Source organism: Colletotrichum graminicola (assembly GCF_000149035.1).
Source record: "Colletotrichum graminicola M1.001 genomic scaffold supercont1.4, whole genome shotgun sequence".
Lineage (NCBI taxonomy): Eukaryota > Fungi > Ascomycota > Sordariomycetes > Glomerellales > Glomerellaceae > Colletotrichum > Colletotrichum graminicola.
This window is the reverse complement of record NW_007361008.1, coordinates 531,255-547,616: the sequence shown is the minus strand read 5'-3', so window position 1 is coordinate 547,616 and position 16,362 is coordinate 531,255. Positions and strand designations below refer to the sequence as shown.

Here is a 16,362-nt window from a genome sequence, read left to right as displayed (position 1 = left end):
GGCGGGTGGGTTCGGAGAGGATGGAAGTGTGAGTGGGACATCCATACACACACACACACACACACACACACACACACACACACGCGCTGGAATACGGACGGATGGGATGGGATGGGCACAGCGACAACGGCGGCGACGGACCAGGAACAGCAGGGCAGACGAGACGAAACGGTGCGAAGTTCCGATCCCTGCTACTGGGCGGAGCTCAGGAGCTACGGAGATGCCTCTGCACGCCTGTCTCTGCGCTGATTCTGTTTCTGCTCGGCTCGGCTCCTCTGGCTCTGAGGACAAGCGGAAACAACACGAGGATGGCTGAAGTTGCCCACCGTACCGAACGTTGAGTGGTAAGGTATGTGAATACGTATGTGGTGGTGCGTGGGTGTGGGTGGGCTGGGAAGAGAGGAAGGCGCAGCCAGCAGGTCTGTTCTAAATCTGGACGGGCAAAACGCAGGTACGGGCCAGAGGATACGGTGGGTAGGTGTACGGTACCGTTCCCTCCTCCTCATGCTCTCAGAAGAGGGCGGCAAAACGGAAAACAGACGAGAGACGGCACCAAGCCCCGATGTACCACAGTCCGAAGAGTACACGACAGCCCGCCGGTCTCTGTGGGTGCCAATGTACTTACTTACTTACTCCTTTGCCCTCGTCCACCGACGTTGCCCAAAAGGCCATCATCTGCTTTACGCCGCAGGGTTGGAGGCCTTCCCAAGCCCCCAGGAACTTGTCTGGCGTGCAGTCTACGACGGTATTGACCAGCTACGTAACTGGCTGGGCTGCCCGAATGCCTGGCAAACCGACAGACCAACAGACGCACATACACGACACCCTGCATGACTGCGCCAGTCTCGACACCGCGAGACCATCGCGTTTTAGATGGAGCCAGCCGTGTCTTCTCCAGGAAGAAAATTGTCGAACCCTTAGCAGACGCTGGTGTGTCACGGTACTGTGGCCAGTGTCTGCCTTTCAAGCACCCACGGCAACGGAGCCAATGCAAGCAGATGGCGTTGACGGCGGCCATGAACGGGCGTCGCGTCACTGCTCGGACCTGAGCACGGAGCGGCGCCATTCACATTACTATTGCACATCATCGGCTATTGTGGTACGTAGTGCTGATGACTTTTTCCTCGCAATTAATATATGCATGCTAAGTACGGAGTAGTGGTGGCACTATACCAAAGTCTGGTCGTCCAAAGAGAGAAATCAATGATGAATACATGGTCTAGGTAGGTACTAATCCAGCCCAAGTACAACGGAGCTCTGTTTCTGTCTCTGTGATTCCGACACCAACGACATGAGACCTGTCCGATAGGCCTTTGTAGATCAGTGAGCAGCGAATGCTTCAAAGGTAACTCAGAGCAGCTGCATTAACCCGAGGCCCTCAGCTGCTGATAGGCCGGGACATTGATGCATAAGTGGATATAGTGTACGTCGATAAGAAAAGCTGTCGTCCACAACTAGCACAAATGGCTGCCTCGATTGGCACTCGCCATCTCAGCCCAGCCTGGCGCGCGTCCGACCACATTCTTTGGACACCGTCATTCGCTGGACCGGCCCTGTGTCGACAGTCACACATGCAGACACACGCACTTATGCCGCCGCCAGTCGTATCGCTCGTTGTGCTCGCACACCAGCAAACCTTGGTCGCGGCGGCGCGGATGCAAGGCACCAAACCAGCGAATACCAGATGGCGTTGCGCCGCCAGTTGATGATCACTTGGGCTGAGTTGTAGTTGCAGCAGCGGCAACAGTCACTGTGACTGTGTCAGCGACGCACATTATCGGCGGCAGCCGAAGAAAGGGTTGGCCTGTCTGCGTTGAGAGCGAGCCGCCAACTGCCTGCCGCTCGTCTCCTTGGCCACGGTGACTCCGGAGCCACAGCAAGTTGCGCCCTCGTGGGCGCATTTGTAACCCATAGTAATGCTTCGGAGCGGCTGAGCTGGGCCGTGCTTGTTTGATTCCTCAGTCAAACGAGCAGAACAGGCCCGAAGGGCTCCAAACGCGAAGCATCGCGGCAGTTGATGGGCTGCCCGATCAGCATTGATATTGGTGGCCAGGTTTGGCGGCGGGTCGTCTTCATGCCAGAGCCGCAGGGACGGACGGAGCTTGTCGATTCCCATCAAATCGAGGAAACAGTGGATTCTGACACTCCCGAGCTCTGGAGAAGCCGTGTGTGGCTCGTCCGTCTAATGTCGTCAGGCACATAATGGGTGCGATATAGCAAAATCGGCCTTCTAATAATAATAGCCCGAAACTCTCAGAAATAGTTGTTCGTCCGAGTGTTGGATAAATTGTCAAGAGGGCCCTGGCGGAGGCTGCACGCCCACCCACTGGTCCCCGTTATGCGCCGTGTCTCTTCCCTCGGAGGCCACCGTTTCTTCCGCAGACCCTTGGATTCCTCGGGTAAGAGCCGACGCCAATGGCATGCGAGGGGCTGTATAGTATACGAGCCACTTGTGTCCCCCGTCCATAGCACAACCTAATTCCTTGGAAGCGGCGAACATGTGAGCATGCTCGAATAATGTTCATGCAGACTGGTGTCGTATCCAGGGCGCCAACGAGGCCTCGGTGATCCAGCTTTGCAAGCCCTCACTGTCCGGTGGGTAGGGTAGTTGTGCAGGAACACGAAACACACAAAGGATGGGGCGCATCTTTGGTGTGACCCCGCTCCTACAAGCATCATGGGGCAACGACAACCTCTGGCAGAGAGGTGCCATTGCACCACTTAGCGTTCATCGAGGGCGACTCGGCATCTCAGTGGTCAGCTCAACGGTCTATCACACGCTCTCTGTCGCCAGTCAACGACCCCGCGTCGCGCTTTGGGCTTTTTGGGTGTTGTCCATGGCATCGTGTTGGCCCGCGATGACGCAGCCGCCACTAACTAGCACTCTTTTTTTTTTGTAAGGAGGAGGGGGCGCGCGCTTCTATCTGGTCTTGATATCACACTGGCTTTGGCGGGACATACTGACGGGCCCGGGTCCTTCTCCGTTCTTTCACGCTTCTGTATGCCGAGTCGAGCCGGGGCGAAGGAGCGCTGAATTGCTGACATCGTCACCCGGGCGTTGCCTCGCCCCACCCTGCGCGAGTCGAGTCGAGTGCTCCTGATAGATCTGGTGACAGGAATCTCGACTGGACGTCCCGGTTGGTCCAAGGGCTTGGTGACAACCAGGCATGAACCTTGACACCACTGGGACCGTGGTCGCGTTGGCGGGAGCCACTCGGGATGCCGGCGCATTGACATTGTACACTATGGAGAAGGCAGGCGTCCAGGGAAGGGATGGTCGGAACTAAGCAAGCCTGGTAAGTGGCCCGCGGCCCGCGGCTGAAGATCATGGCGGGAGTAAGGCGAGCATCGAAATGATGGTGAAGCAGACCAACGAAGCCAGCGATATTGAAGCCGATATTGACACTGGCACGGGCGGCGGGTGGAAAAGTGACATCCGATCTGAGGTCCAAGCCATTCAATCCCGTATTGGCCGTGGGCAACCAGCGACAGCACAAAGTGAGGTTAGATTGGGAAGAGACGGACGATTTCGTCGCCACCGCGAAGAGGTCCATGCAACGGGCATTCAAGGCAAGGCGAGCCAAGACTCGCCGTGCGCGCCGTAAACAGAGTACGGAGGGAGTGACGAGGGATGAAGGCTTCTTCCAAAGTTGAGTTGGGGCGGCCGGGTAGACCGGTAGTGCAATCAATGTGAGGAACCGTTGGTTGATTGGCTCTGCAAGTACCTAGTGGTACGGATGGGACGAACGGGCAGCATGCCTCTTCGGATAAGAAGGAAGTCGTTGGTTGCGTCTAAGTCAACTCGGGGGAGCATCTGGATCTGCTGCTACTGGATCCCCACCCCCAAGGTGCAGCATGTGTTTGCCTTCGACTCACCGACTGACTCTGTGGGCTCCAGGCAGGTGGCCAAAGATGTATACTACGTAGTGTGCCTGCACATGCAGGTGCAGATGCAGGTGCGATGCAGATGTAGGTACCTAGTAAGGTACCTAGGTAGCCAGGCTAGGTAGGCAGTGTACCTGCAGGCAAGGCAGGTGCAGGTGCAGCTCGATCAAGATAGGAAGGAGCGGCTTGACGGGAAAAGGCAGGCACGAACGTATCCATCGACTTCTGCTTCCTCTTGCCTTTGATGGCAGGTCTTGCTTGTTGCGTAATCTTGCCCATGACTCTCTCTCTCTCTCTCTCTCTCTGTCTCCGTTTTGGGAGGGTGATGCGATGTTGGGTGCGGGGATGGTAAGAAAGGGACGACGGGTGCCGCACCGGGATGTGGAGGAGGGTCGTTGCTTGGTCCTACCTACTGCCGCGGCGTCATGCCTGCCGCTGAATTGATTCCTCGCGGCAAAAAGAAAACTCGTGTGGACTGTCGTGCTGTAGCCTGTAGGTGGCGTCGTGAATGCAGCAAGCAGCTGCTTTCCTGTCCGATCCTCTTGGTGGTGCGGCCCATCTATCGTTTCGTAACGCTATTCCAAGGGCCTTCCCTTCCTTTTTCTTGGTCGAGCCTCCCGAATCCGCATTTGCTGCGGGTGGTGATGCCATCAAGTGGGGGACACTCGTTGAGCAACTCCCGAGGTGACTTTCCATCCTTGGCGTACTCCGCTCAAGGACGGAATATTGACGACCTAGTTTATATCCGTACTTGGGAAACAGCATGTCGATGTCCTCTATGCAGCCCATCTGGCGCCATTCATCTCATCACTTCCTGCTCGTACATTGAACGAACATGGTTCGGACCAGACGGACGCATGAACTGCATCCGCCTTGCCTTACGTACGGCATGTACGCGGCTTGTTTCTGCATAAGACACTTACACTTCGCTCCAAGCATGACGCACCATCTTACATGTACGGTGATATGTTCCAGGGCCTGCTTGGAACACACCCATGCCCCTCTTCTCGGTTTTCTGTCCCATGGACCCGGTGACTCGACTTTGACCATCTTTATCGTCGCCGCTTCCATATTTTCACCGAGAAAATTCTTCCTAGCCTTTTCCCTTCTCCCTGCCGTACCTTACAGGAAACGCAATGCAAGGAACACTGTCAGGTGCCCGGCGTCTGCACTTTTACCCCTCATTTTCCCTTTCGCTCCCTTGCAGCACCCCGCTTCATCGTCACCGCACTCTCTCTCTCTCTCTCTCTCTCTCTCTCTCTCTCTCTCTCTCTCTCTCTCTCTCTCTCTCTCTCTCTCTCTCTCTCACACACACACACACACACACACACACACACACAGTCGCCTAAACGGCCAGACGGCCAGGCATCCTAGAAGCCCTCCGTCAACTGTTACCCGCACATCCTGGTTGGGCTGGTCTGAACGGGAATACCACACCTTATCGATACTCAACTACCCTTGGCATTTTGCTACGTGACTCGGCGAGTGTCGCTCAACTGTCAGGGCCGCGCCAACATCAACCCTCATCAAGCTGATGCTCACAGGGACAGCACCCCGAGAACACGATTACGCTACTCAGGCTATCCAGCCATACCTGAACAGTGCTTGGGCCACGTACTGAGCTCAGTCCAGTCTTTGAACTCTCTCATCACTACCTAACGACCCTTGATCGCTGCTCCCTTATGGATATGCCACACTTTATCTTACACTTCCGAACCCACGGGGTTCGGATCAACTCCACGCCAGTTTTGCTGAATCACAGATCCCATCGGTCTGGCCCCTACAATACGGGATGCTAGAGGCAACCGGCGAGGGCGCGACTTGCGTCTGAACCATCATCCATCGCCCGTTCACCGGCTTAATCGGTGATTACGCAAACTCTACGCACCAGCGACAGGTCGTTGGTTCTCCACTGACCAGGATAATGTCACCCCGGCTCGCGATCCAACAGCCTTTAAGGAACTCAATCGGGGAGCTGATGGCCGGCAGCGCCCATTCCAGCATCAGCGCCAATGCCAACGCCCACGCCCACGACAACGGACCAACAGCCAACGAGCCAACGCAAGAACCAACATAATATCCCAGCATGAGGGGAGCAAACTTTCTCGGTTTAGTTAACTCGTATCCGTTGGAATCAGAAGTGATCGGCTACTTGGGGGGGGGGGGGGGAGGCGCTGCGCCGCTTCAGGTCCTGCTCAGTAGATGAAACGCAGTGTTGGTCGCAACGGCTGTCCCATCGAGTAGGCTTTTCTTTCACAACGGTCCAGTTCTGTGTCACTACCTAGGATCTGTTGAGCCGTCTGCAAGGTACCCGCGTTTCTTTGTTCACAATTCCAGACGATCCAGCCAGGACTGGCAAGGCATTTGGTTGGCTTTTTCAAGCTTGCAATCATCCCATTGACTGGAAAGGGCAAGGTGTGGTGCGGGCTTCAGTTGGGACTTCCGTCGCGACACTACTCGCAAGTATTCATCTCAAGCCTCAAACCGCTTTCCACCCCATCGACTAGGACACCAAACTTCGGAACCAACGCTCTTTACGACAAACTTTTTGTGCTTGGCTGCACTGCTCTAGCCAGGCCCCTTCACTACGACACCGTTCACAATCGCTCGACAGCACAGAGCATCGCTCACAAATGTCTTGCTCAGCTTCCGGCCCTCTAGCTGAGACGTTGGCGGCCTGCATAAACTGCACCAATGGACTTTCGGCATCGGTTGTGCATTAGCCTCTCTGTTTATCTCGTCCAGTTAGAACCGACTGAAGGATGGGCGAAAGACGCACGTACACTGGGTCAAACAGCTGCGCCGCCGAAACAGCACAAAGCGTGTACAGCCTGGCTCGAACCCGCGGAAGGACTCGAGTCGACTTGAGTCTGTCTGGCCTTAGCATGCTGTCGTTGTGGCAGTGGATAGCCCGGCTTGATTTCCATGCAGCCATACATTAGGCTCAAGTCATTCTGACAGTGGAGACATTGCACATTCTCAGTAGCTCTTCCGCTGCGTGTCGGCGTGAGAGCGGGCTATGCTGAGCATTATGTTGCACAACTCGTATGCATTACCGGCCATAGGCTTCCCAATAGGGCAGCTTATCATGATCCGTCTCGCTGACGCTGATCGTGGTTCTCGGAGGGCTGGGAGAGCTCCGTTCAGTTCGGGCTGGGATCCCATGGCCAGTCGAATCCCTGAAGATTGTCCAATCGCCAATTTGCCTCTGTTCATGCGACCATGCATCCGTGCCAGGGACTTCCACTCAACCGGTGCCTCTCGTCCTGGGCCCACTCCGGGCTCGGGGTACTGTAGTGCAGTCGGCGTCACGATACGGACTGTAATGTACGGAGTACGGATAGTGGGAAGTACACTACTCGCGGTCCCGGAGTTGAGCACCCACAGCTCGATGTACCTTGCATACCGACTGCAGCATCGAGATACTGTACACGTACGTCGCGTTTCCAAAAAGTAGCCCATGCAGGAACAGACAAACGGTTGCAACCGTATGCAGGTACGCTATCCGTAGATATTCCGCACTTCGCCAAGGCTTCCTCTTCTTCCTCCGTCTCTAATGCAGCACACGCTTTTCGCATTCGGCCAACTTCAGCAGCTCTTCCTCTGGACGGGATACTGGCGGCTTTAAGTTAAGAAATATCGCGCACTGCATGCTTCTTGCAGCTTAGCTAGCTGGACCAAACGACCATGCCAAAATGTTCCCAGTTCCCAGCCATCGAATGATGAGCATCGCCGCCGATGGTCCAAAATGCCTCGCAACATGTACGGAGTATACTGTATAGTATGTACATACACCACGAGAACAAGGTATCCTCGTTCGAACCATGGACGTTGGTGGAGACTCGCTATATCATCCTAGGCTTCGCGGAACCGGCAACTCAAAGCTTGGGGACTTCCTAAAGCCTAACCAAGAAAAGTGGCGTGTGGGTTGTGGGCTTGCCAGCCGAATAGGAACACAGCTTATGCAGCCGACATGGGATGGCATGGAGAACGATTGCCCCGCTAATGACCTTTATGGTCTTGAGTTTGACTAAAAGCGACGGGGTCGGGGGTCTTACCACATGCTGGTCGACCTTTTCAGGACCAGACCAGCAGAGCAGGCCGGGCCTGTCATGCGGCCGGGGTCCCAGGCTGGCCGACCAGGTGCTGGCTGCTCATGTACACTACTACACGGCCTCTCGGCGGAAGCCGCAAAGAAGAGCCAAGTGCCTGGCTCGTGATACCTATCGTCACCGTTGGAGTGGTTGTGCCGTTCCTGGCTGACGAATTCGGACCAGTAAACAGGTGACATGATCCAATACACCGGAACGCCTTAAGCCCAAAACAGCACGGGTTCTTGCGACGACCCCCGACCTGTTGAGTGGGTGCATGTTCAGACTCTTCCACGTACGGACACATGAAGCTACAAATAGTGTACGAATGTCTCGAGCAGTTTTCCCCCCAGGTTGAGAGCAGGGCTGTGGGCGTCCTGGCCGATACTTGCCTTGATGGGCGTCGTCGACACGTCAATCCATATCGTGAAGGGGGGCAGTTAACGACCACTTAGTATATAGCATATCGCCAGCCGACTACTATCATCACTAGGTAGGAGCCTCCGACCGCCGTCGTTATCCTCAATCCCCCCCCACAAAGAGCTATTAAAAGCCGCGCGGATGGCGCAATATCGACGTTTAAGAAGGGAAGCTCGGGAGCTCGACCCGCTGGCTTACCAAGGAGGCCCTAGCGATCTGGTGTTTGATGCTCATGAAGTTCCCCAATTGTACGGATACCTGAGAGCCCTCTCGTTCCTCTGCGAAGTCCCCTTCTCCAAGACTCCAACTCGCCTCCGATGACTTGGGAACCTGGTTAGCGGCTATGGTACGCTGGACGGCCCGGGTAGGAAGCCGTGGGGTCCCGGCCCAGCCAGTAAGCCCCCCCTTGACTGTGCGACGGCGACCAGGACCGAAAACGGGTGAAGCTCCGTCGCTGCTGCCCCGGATTTCTTTCTGGCAAATCCAGCAAAGGGCTGCCACAAATTACCATCCATCGCTTGCCTCTGCCACAAGGGTCCTCGCCGTAACTGGGCATGAGTCTGGGATCATCAAAGGAACCTTTAACGGGCCCGAGGTACTCTGGATGGAGCCTGGGGCCGCCATTTAGCCTGGTCCGATCATCCTCGGCCCAATACTCCGTATAGTCGAACTGATTTCCCGCTATCGCCAACCAGTCTTGAGAGGACGGCACACAAGACAGCTTCTGTGGGGCTAGTGGTCCGGTCACGGATGAGCCGTTGCATTTCACTTGGCGTGGAAATCATCCGGAGTGTCAATTGAAGCCCAAGGATTTGCCATATACTTGTACAACGTTTGTCTGGTGTTTAGTGCTTAGCCTGTCGACGGTCAGCGAAGCATGAAAAGCAAACATTAAGCATTGCCAACGTCTTTTAGGCGGCGGGCTAGGTTGGGGCAGCTCTTGCGTTCGGGGAACCCCGACGCTCGATAACTCGGGACCTTGTCAGGCGACTCTTTCTTACCGAAATACAATGTACATACACTTCGAGCTGGACCACGAAGACCCCGGGCCGAGCGAACAATACCCAGAGAAATGCCTCGTCTATCTCTATCCGTTCCGTTCCGCTGTCCTCTTCTATCCCACCGTGGGTACATGGCGTTACAGAGCGGAATGAACTATCGGCTCGGCTAATACCCTCGCTAGATGGTGAAGAACCCACACGCTTATGAGAAGTCGGTCAATATTGGTAGCTATCGTTCCGAGGCTTCTCGGTGGGGGGGGGTCCCACATGCCTTACCAGGGTTACCTCGCCATACCGGTTAGAGCAAGGACTTCCTCCGCAGCGGCCAATGGGCATTCCCGCGGCCGTGAGCTCGTGGGACCGGCCTTCCAGAAGGTTTCAGAGCCTGCAAGCTCTCCGACGCCTGGGCTCCGTCACAAAGCAGCCAGCATAGGCTTGGGTATGGGCGACTTCTTGTTTCGGGCATCAGGTGCTAACTATCATGACACATCTGCCTTGCGTGGACTTTTCCAAACAACGGGAAACGTGATGGAGATGACGCAGAGCGAGGGGGAGGCATCCCAGCACGGGATAGAGCAATGGCTGGCTGGCCATGGATCCTTCCATTGTTCTAGAAGGAATGGATCCGTCACTCGAGTGTCAGAATATCCCAAAGGCGAAGGCACTGGGTCATATCGTCTGGCAGGCCTATATGATAATCGACAGGAAGCGGCAGTAAAGCCGAAATCCTCTCGACGCCAGCGTGTTCGAGGACGTTTCAAGGGAACATCAACGGGGTCACACGGATGCATCTCGACAGTCGGAACACCAGCCATCGCCCGGCACAAACTTGCGTTTCTGTCCATCGGGCCATTCCCCAAACCAACGTCTTGATCTCGACAAGGAAAACCTCTACTAGATGGTTTCGTCATTTATTTATTTTTCTCTCTCTTCCCCCCCACCCCCCCTACTTCGTCAACTCCATCATTCGCTCCTGTCATAGTGTAACTCAGTGCGGTGGAGCTGTGAGTGGCACGTTGCTTCGTCGATGATTTGAGATGTCCATGAATCTGACAAGCCGGAACTCGCCATCGGCAAGACCCATTCACGACGGTCAAGATAGAAGCAACGGGGGGGGGTACACACCAAGCAGGCAGTATGGGCCCTGACAGGCCTCCCGTCCGTCCCGCAGATGGCTCGCCAGCTAGTGGTAGCCAAGCATGATAGGCTCCAATGTTTGAGCCAGCCCAGAAAGGTTCCCATCGTCCGTGATGTCCACGAACGGGAGATAATTTCATTTCCCACTGCCGGCGTTCCTCAACCCTTCTAGAAAGAAGTGATTGCCGTGGGGAACGGGAAATTGGAGCGTCACAGATCCCAACTCATCCTTTGTCATCGGAGCGGTTGATGGTACCAGGATCGTCCGACTATCTCGTCGCATCCAGGTAAGAACCCCATACGTGTGTCGAGGCGAAAGCAACTGGCGGGGTCTCGGTCAATGCTAGCGCATTCGGTTGTCCAACTAAACTAGTGACGCCCCCTCGCGCGGTTACTGGTCAATAGATCCCAAGCTTGGTACCGCCGTGAAGAGGTCATCATTTGACTCGGGTTTGTAGGAATGGGATACGGGAAGACGACGGACAATCAATACGTCAACACGCCCACCTGAATGGACAGCGCCATGCAGACAATATTTCGAGGGGAACCTGTTGGCAATAGCTCATGCGGGTGCCATTAGACTGGGGAACCAGCCGCCCTGGATGACAAGAGGTTGGAGAGAAAACGTTCAATATCGCCAATATTCGCCTAGCGGGCGCACCGAAAACCGACGCTTTTTTGGAGAAGGGAGAGAGAGAGAGAGAGAGCATACCTAATCCGGCCACGACTTCGAAAACAGCCTGACTGTGTGCCGTTAATCTGCGGCGAGATGGGTTGCCTGAAACATGCAGTCTGGTACGTCGAGTTGGGAGGTGGTGGGGGGGGGGGACCAAAATTCAACCACAAATGCATCATGCGCAGTATCACGGTGCAGGAAACACAGTGGATATGTTTCTGGAGGGCCGGCTAGGCCCACAAGGTTGCGAAAACAGCGTTGACAAACATGTGGTGGAAGCGATTGTGCACTCATGCAGGTGCAAGGTAACCACGCCCACCACCACCATCACCAACCACAAATGTAGCCTATGCGGTTGACAAAAGAAAACGGCATGTTTCTGAATCTCGACAGTGTGGATGGGTGGATTCCCCTCTCGACCTCTGAAATGCTGCTTGTCAACAGATTCGCAGAAACCGAGAAAGTGACAGGTCAAGTCAAGGCTCAAGCGCAAAGCAGCGGCAGCAGCAGAGCTTGCGTCCAAGCAAACTGTTCCTTCCCCCATGTCCTTCTTCTCCCACAACGCCTTTTCTAGCAAACCGGCTGCCTCTCCGGGCGTCCGGGGGTTTGTCGGGTGTCTCTGGCCGGGGCTTAGGGCGGGCTTGTACGAACTGTGGGTTGCATACGCATACCTAGCAGTACCAGCTAACTACGAGATACAGGTCGCAGGACTCGGGCAGACATGGCTCTCCCACCGGTCTGAGTGGCTAAAGCAGAAGGACGTTTCCTCCCCGCCCCGCTTGATGCGTATGGTCGCCACAAGCTGGTGACGATCGTGGCCTTGGTAAGGATGACCAAGAGAATCAGGCACAGCAACGTGCTGGTTACACCATGTACTGTGAGCGGGCGGGGTACGGCGCTACCTATCCGTACATAGGTAGTTCAGCACTATCCGTACTCGAGGCAGATGCTCCATCGCCAGGTTACCCCACTAGAGCCCCCGTTCGGACCCAGCAACGATAAACTGCTTCATGACTTATTCCCCGAGAGTGCTACACTGCGTATACCTCGGAAAGACGGCTCCATGGACCAATGAACCCGACCACGTTGATTGTTCTGCGTGCCTAACTAACACTGGGAGGGGCGGTGACAGTCAGTGTACACAGGTGGTTACCTAGTTGGGCTGCTGGCTGGGTGGTGCCCTGCAATGAATGGCATGTTCCTGGGTCAAAATTGGGATCTTCGGTGTCTAGTTGAAGATCCGGATGGGGCTCTGCCATGTTGGGATGGAGGTCTCCTTCATGCGGAAGAGAGATAACGCCGGCATCGCAACGCTACCGATCCACCTGCCAGATGGAGAAGATGGACAGAAGAGAAGGGCAAGAGAGAGAGCATCATCGGTTACGTCTATTATCGAACCGGCGCTCACCGCCGGCCCGCCTACTGATCCCGCCGATCCTGACCAGTGAGGCTGCACATGGAGTCGGTTTGCCTCCCGCCCGGACTTGCTCGCCTACCAGTTGGTCTGACGTAGGGGTTCACATGCACGGAACGCCGGCACACTCGCATGAGCAGAGAGCGCCGGGCCCTTGGGATGGCATCGCGTATTCGAAACCGCTCTTTTCGGCATGCCTAGTGGTAGCAAATATTGCTTCTGCAAAAGCTAAACAAAACGTCTACCGCGCCACGCCGCGCCATGCCACGCCACGCCACCACCACCGGCCAGCCGTCCGTCCCTCCGCGTCGTGCCGCCCTGAGGGAAACAACCAACCATCAGCGCCTTCCTGGGCCGCTTCCTGCCTCTCTCGGGGAGCAGGTGGCAGGCGGGAAGGGGGTCCATGCCACCAGTGGGAGAGGGTTTTCCACAATCATTGCTTTTTCCACCTAGAATTAAATGTCTCGCAGCAGCTATGACCTGCTTGTCTGTCTGTCTGTCTGTCCGTCAGTCTCTCGAGAACGGGGCGAGAATGAGCCATAGGATGACAGATAACAAAGCCGAGGCCAGCTACCTATGTCTGGACGGCTGCCGAGCCTGAGTGATTCGACGAACGTCCGTGTCATTTACCGCAACAGCGATGGGACGACACTGACAAGCTAGGGTGACCGACCGTGGCATTGCGCGGTTTAACTGCTGCTGCGTCTGTTCGCGAGGCCTAATGCACTTCTTACGAAGTTGGCGTTGCAATCAGTCGGTCCATGGTGACTCGGACCCCAACGCGATGTCGCATTGCAGATTGGGGCCATGGACGGCGGCGATGCACAGGACCCAGCATGATGTGGTGATTCGGACTATCGCGATGCCTCTACTACCCCACGCCATCGAGGGGATGCTCGAGTGCGAATTCCCCGGGAGCCGGCGCCTGCCAAGCGGCTTAGCGATGATTTGTCCGCTTTGAAGAGAACCTCGACTCGTCCGGATCTGTTGTAGGGCAAGGAGGGCACCCCCCCCCCCCCCGCCTTAGTCCGTCTGGGCCATCGGGTCCGGCGTTGGAGGGCGACACGCCGCGAGGAAGGAGGTGCCCTCGGAGCGTCGCTCTAGCTGATTCCTCATACCTCCGCCCTCCCCCCTCTTCGCAGCAGCCGGAAAGGCATCCCGTCGTGGTCTACATGCTCTAGACCGGAGCGCGGCAGGCGCTTTTCGGTCTTGCTAGCGGGATAGGTTGGTCCGTCTACGAGTCAGTCACACAAGATACTCGACGGGAAGATGAAGAAGAAGCCTTATTTCGCGTCGGTCCCAGCCTCCGCCGCCTGTCGTATCTCAGTGTATCGACACGCTAACATCGTGTAGAGACGCAGGAGATCTTGGTTCGGAACCGCACCGGCTCTTTCTTGCTGGTCGGTGGCTGATCTCGCGCCCTTGTGAGATCATAAGCGTCACGGCGGGCCTCTATTTTTCTCCTCCCCCCCTTTTTTTATACTTTCTTCCTTTTCAAGCTTGTACCTTTTTTTCCCCCCTCTTGGCTTTGGAAGGGGGGGGGGGGGGGGGGGCTCCCCTTTCCCTATCGATTTGGGGTGGGAGGCGTAGTGGCGTCTCTGAACAAAGAAAACCGTTGAGAGGGGGGGGGTCTCGAGATGACGCCGCATGGTTTCAGGCGGGCTCAGAGGGTGAGGGTTTCCCCTTCCCCTTCGATGGTGTAGTCTGCTCTCGAGGCTTTGAGCCTTTGGGCGGCGTCGAACCGGAAACAGTCTCTTTTGGCGATCGTCAGGCGCAACGAGCGTTTCTTCCTCACCGGATGCATGTGCGCCCGGGTCGCGAGCATCGCGTTGTCGGGCGCGTCGCGGACGGCGGGAGCGGTCGCGGTCGCGCGGGCTGGACGCGATCCTTTGGTGGAATTTCAAGCTGCTGATGGGGCTTGTCGTAGTTGCGGTAGCATCTTGTCTCGCCCTAGGGGGGCTGGGCAGGCAAGACAGGTTTGGGAGGGCCGTGGTGGGTGTTGTGCTTCGAAGAGGACTCTGGCGCCATGTCGCCTCTCTTCTGTGTCTTGTGGGCCGGCTGAGGCGAACAGGGGCGGGCTCTTGCGTCTAGGTATGGTCACGACGTTCCCCCGCCAGTTGGCCAATTCCCCGTCTTGGGTTGTGCAGGTCGGAGGAGGGGCGATGAGTCTCTCGGCGTTGAGCGCTGCCGTATACATGCCATTTGCTGAGAGAGCTTCGGCTGAAGGCCGCCAGTTGCGGAGTCATCGAGTCTGGTACGGGCGCTCGTTCCACCGGGGTATTTCGGTATAGCCCACGATTGTCAACTGCTTAGTCCAATATATTATATGATGTACTCACTCCTCTGGGCGTCTCTCGGGTGAAACCAGTAACATGATAACGGCAGAACGTGAATAAAGTTGCTTGTCTTCCGCCTCCTCCTGGTGATGTTTCGCTGCCCCTGGCCGAGCATAAGTCCTCCATAGCTAGATTAAGTCTACGAGACGAGGCAAACAATCTGCATCATAGAAACAGCTCTCTCCCCCTTGTGAGTTTAGAGGTGCCGCGTCGTCCACCACGACCAAACAAAGGCACTCCGTCACGATAGTGTCAAGACAAAAAGCACACAGCTCTGGGTGAAGTGTATAAATCGGCTTCCTTGCCTGTACAGCTTGACGACGGCGATGGCCAGCCTTCTGCCTGCTAAGACGCCTCGGTAATAACTCGCTTCCGCGTCTGTATTCTCTGCTGTTGGCCGGCAACCAGCCTCGAAAGATTCCAACGGAAGTTCTTACCCTGTTGCTGCCTGATATAACATGCGGGGGGGGGGGGCATGAAAAACCGTCTGTTTGCCCGCCCTATTGCTCAAGTCAGTCACTCTAGGGATATACCCAGTTCCATTACGCAGCTTTCAGAAGTGAGTCGTCGCGTGGCCCTCTCCTGATTCTGCAGAACCCACACAAAACTTGCTGGACTCGCAGGAAATCGGACTCCCTGTGCTCTGGGCCAAGGCTGTCGCATCTTTTGTCCGACGGTGTTAGGAAGCAACTCAGCTTGGGTCCTGGCGTTGAGCAGTCCATACTCTGTTCGATTACAGGCTGTTCAGCAGAGGAAATTGGGTTGCGAGAAGAAGTGATGGAAGTTGTACGGCCATCGTCCGAGGGGAGAGGTGGACATACATGATACGCTGGGTGGGATACACGACTCGCTTGTAAAGTTCAAGGCGCGGGCAGGCCAAGTGCAGCGCCCTTCTGAATATGCCTCCTCGCCCTGGACCAGCCTCGGACCTCTCCTCCAAGTAAACCGCTGATGGACTCGGCCTTTCTTACATCGACGACTGGCGTACTGTAGAGGTGTCATCCGTTGGTATCCAATCGTCTGCCACAATTCTCGACGATATCGAAGCCATCTCGGGTATCATCACAAGGTACACAGAGCTTGAAGTCGAGATTTTCGATAAGAACTCTGCCGCTGTCAAGGAGCTATCCGCCGGTATCACCGGGCTTTATGGCTCCGTTTTGAGGTTTATCACGCCGCCAACGGCTGCCCGTCGCCGACGGCAACGGTCCCGAGCAAGACCTCGACCCGGAAGGCTGTGGGGATGAAACACACGTACGCCTTCCCCCTGGAAAATTCCGTGGAGAGCAACATGGGAAAGTCAGAATACTTCGTAGTTGTCACGACGGCCAGTAACGTGTCTTCGAAGCCGAACTTTTGGCCAGTTGTTTCCTAGTTCAGGGTAGCGGTGTATTGATGGTTG

The 16,362-nt window shown here is 56.0% G+C and overlaps 2 protein-coding genes across 2 annotated transcripts; one reads left to right on the top strand and one right to left on the bottom strand.

Moving 5' to 3' along the window:
* Positions 1-1,774: 1,774 nt before the first annotated feature.
* Positions 1,775-3,045, bottom strand: GLRG_01459 (uncharacterized protein; the record flags this gene model as incomplete). Its single annotated transcript, XM_008092144.1, has 2 exons — positions 1,775-2,182; positions 2,962-3,045. 2 exons carry the CDS (start codon positions 3,043-3,045, stop codon positions 1,775-1,777), a joined length of 492 nt encoding a protein of 163 aa, XP_008090335.1.
* Positions 3,046-11,752: 8,707 nt separating this feature from the next.
* On the top strand, positions 11,753-11,960 carry GLRG_01458 (uncharacterized protein; the record flags this gene model as incomplete). Its single annotated transcript, XM_008092143.1, has 2 exons — positions 11,753-11,853; positions 11,912-11,960. The coding sequence occupies 2 exons, from the start codon at positions 11,753-11,755 to the stop codon at positions 11,958-11,960; spliced, it is 150 nt and encodes a 49-aa protein (XP_008090334.1).
* Positions 11,961-16,362: the final 4,402 nt, after the last annotated feature.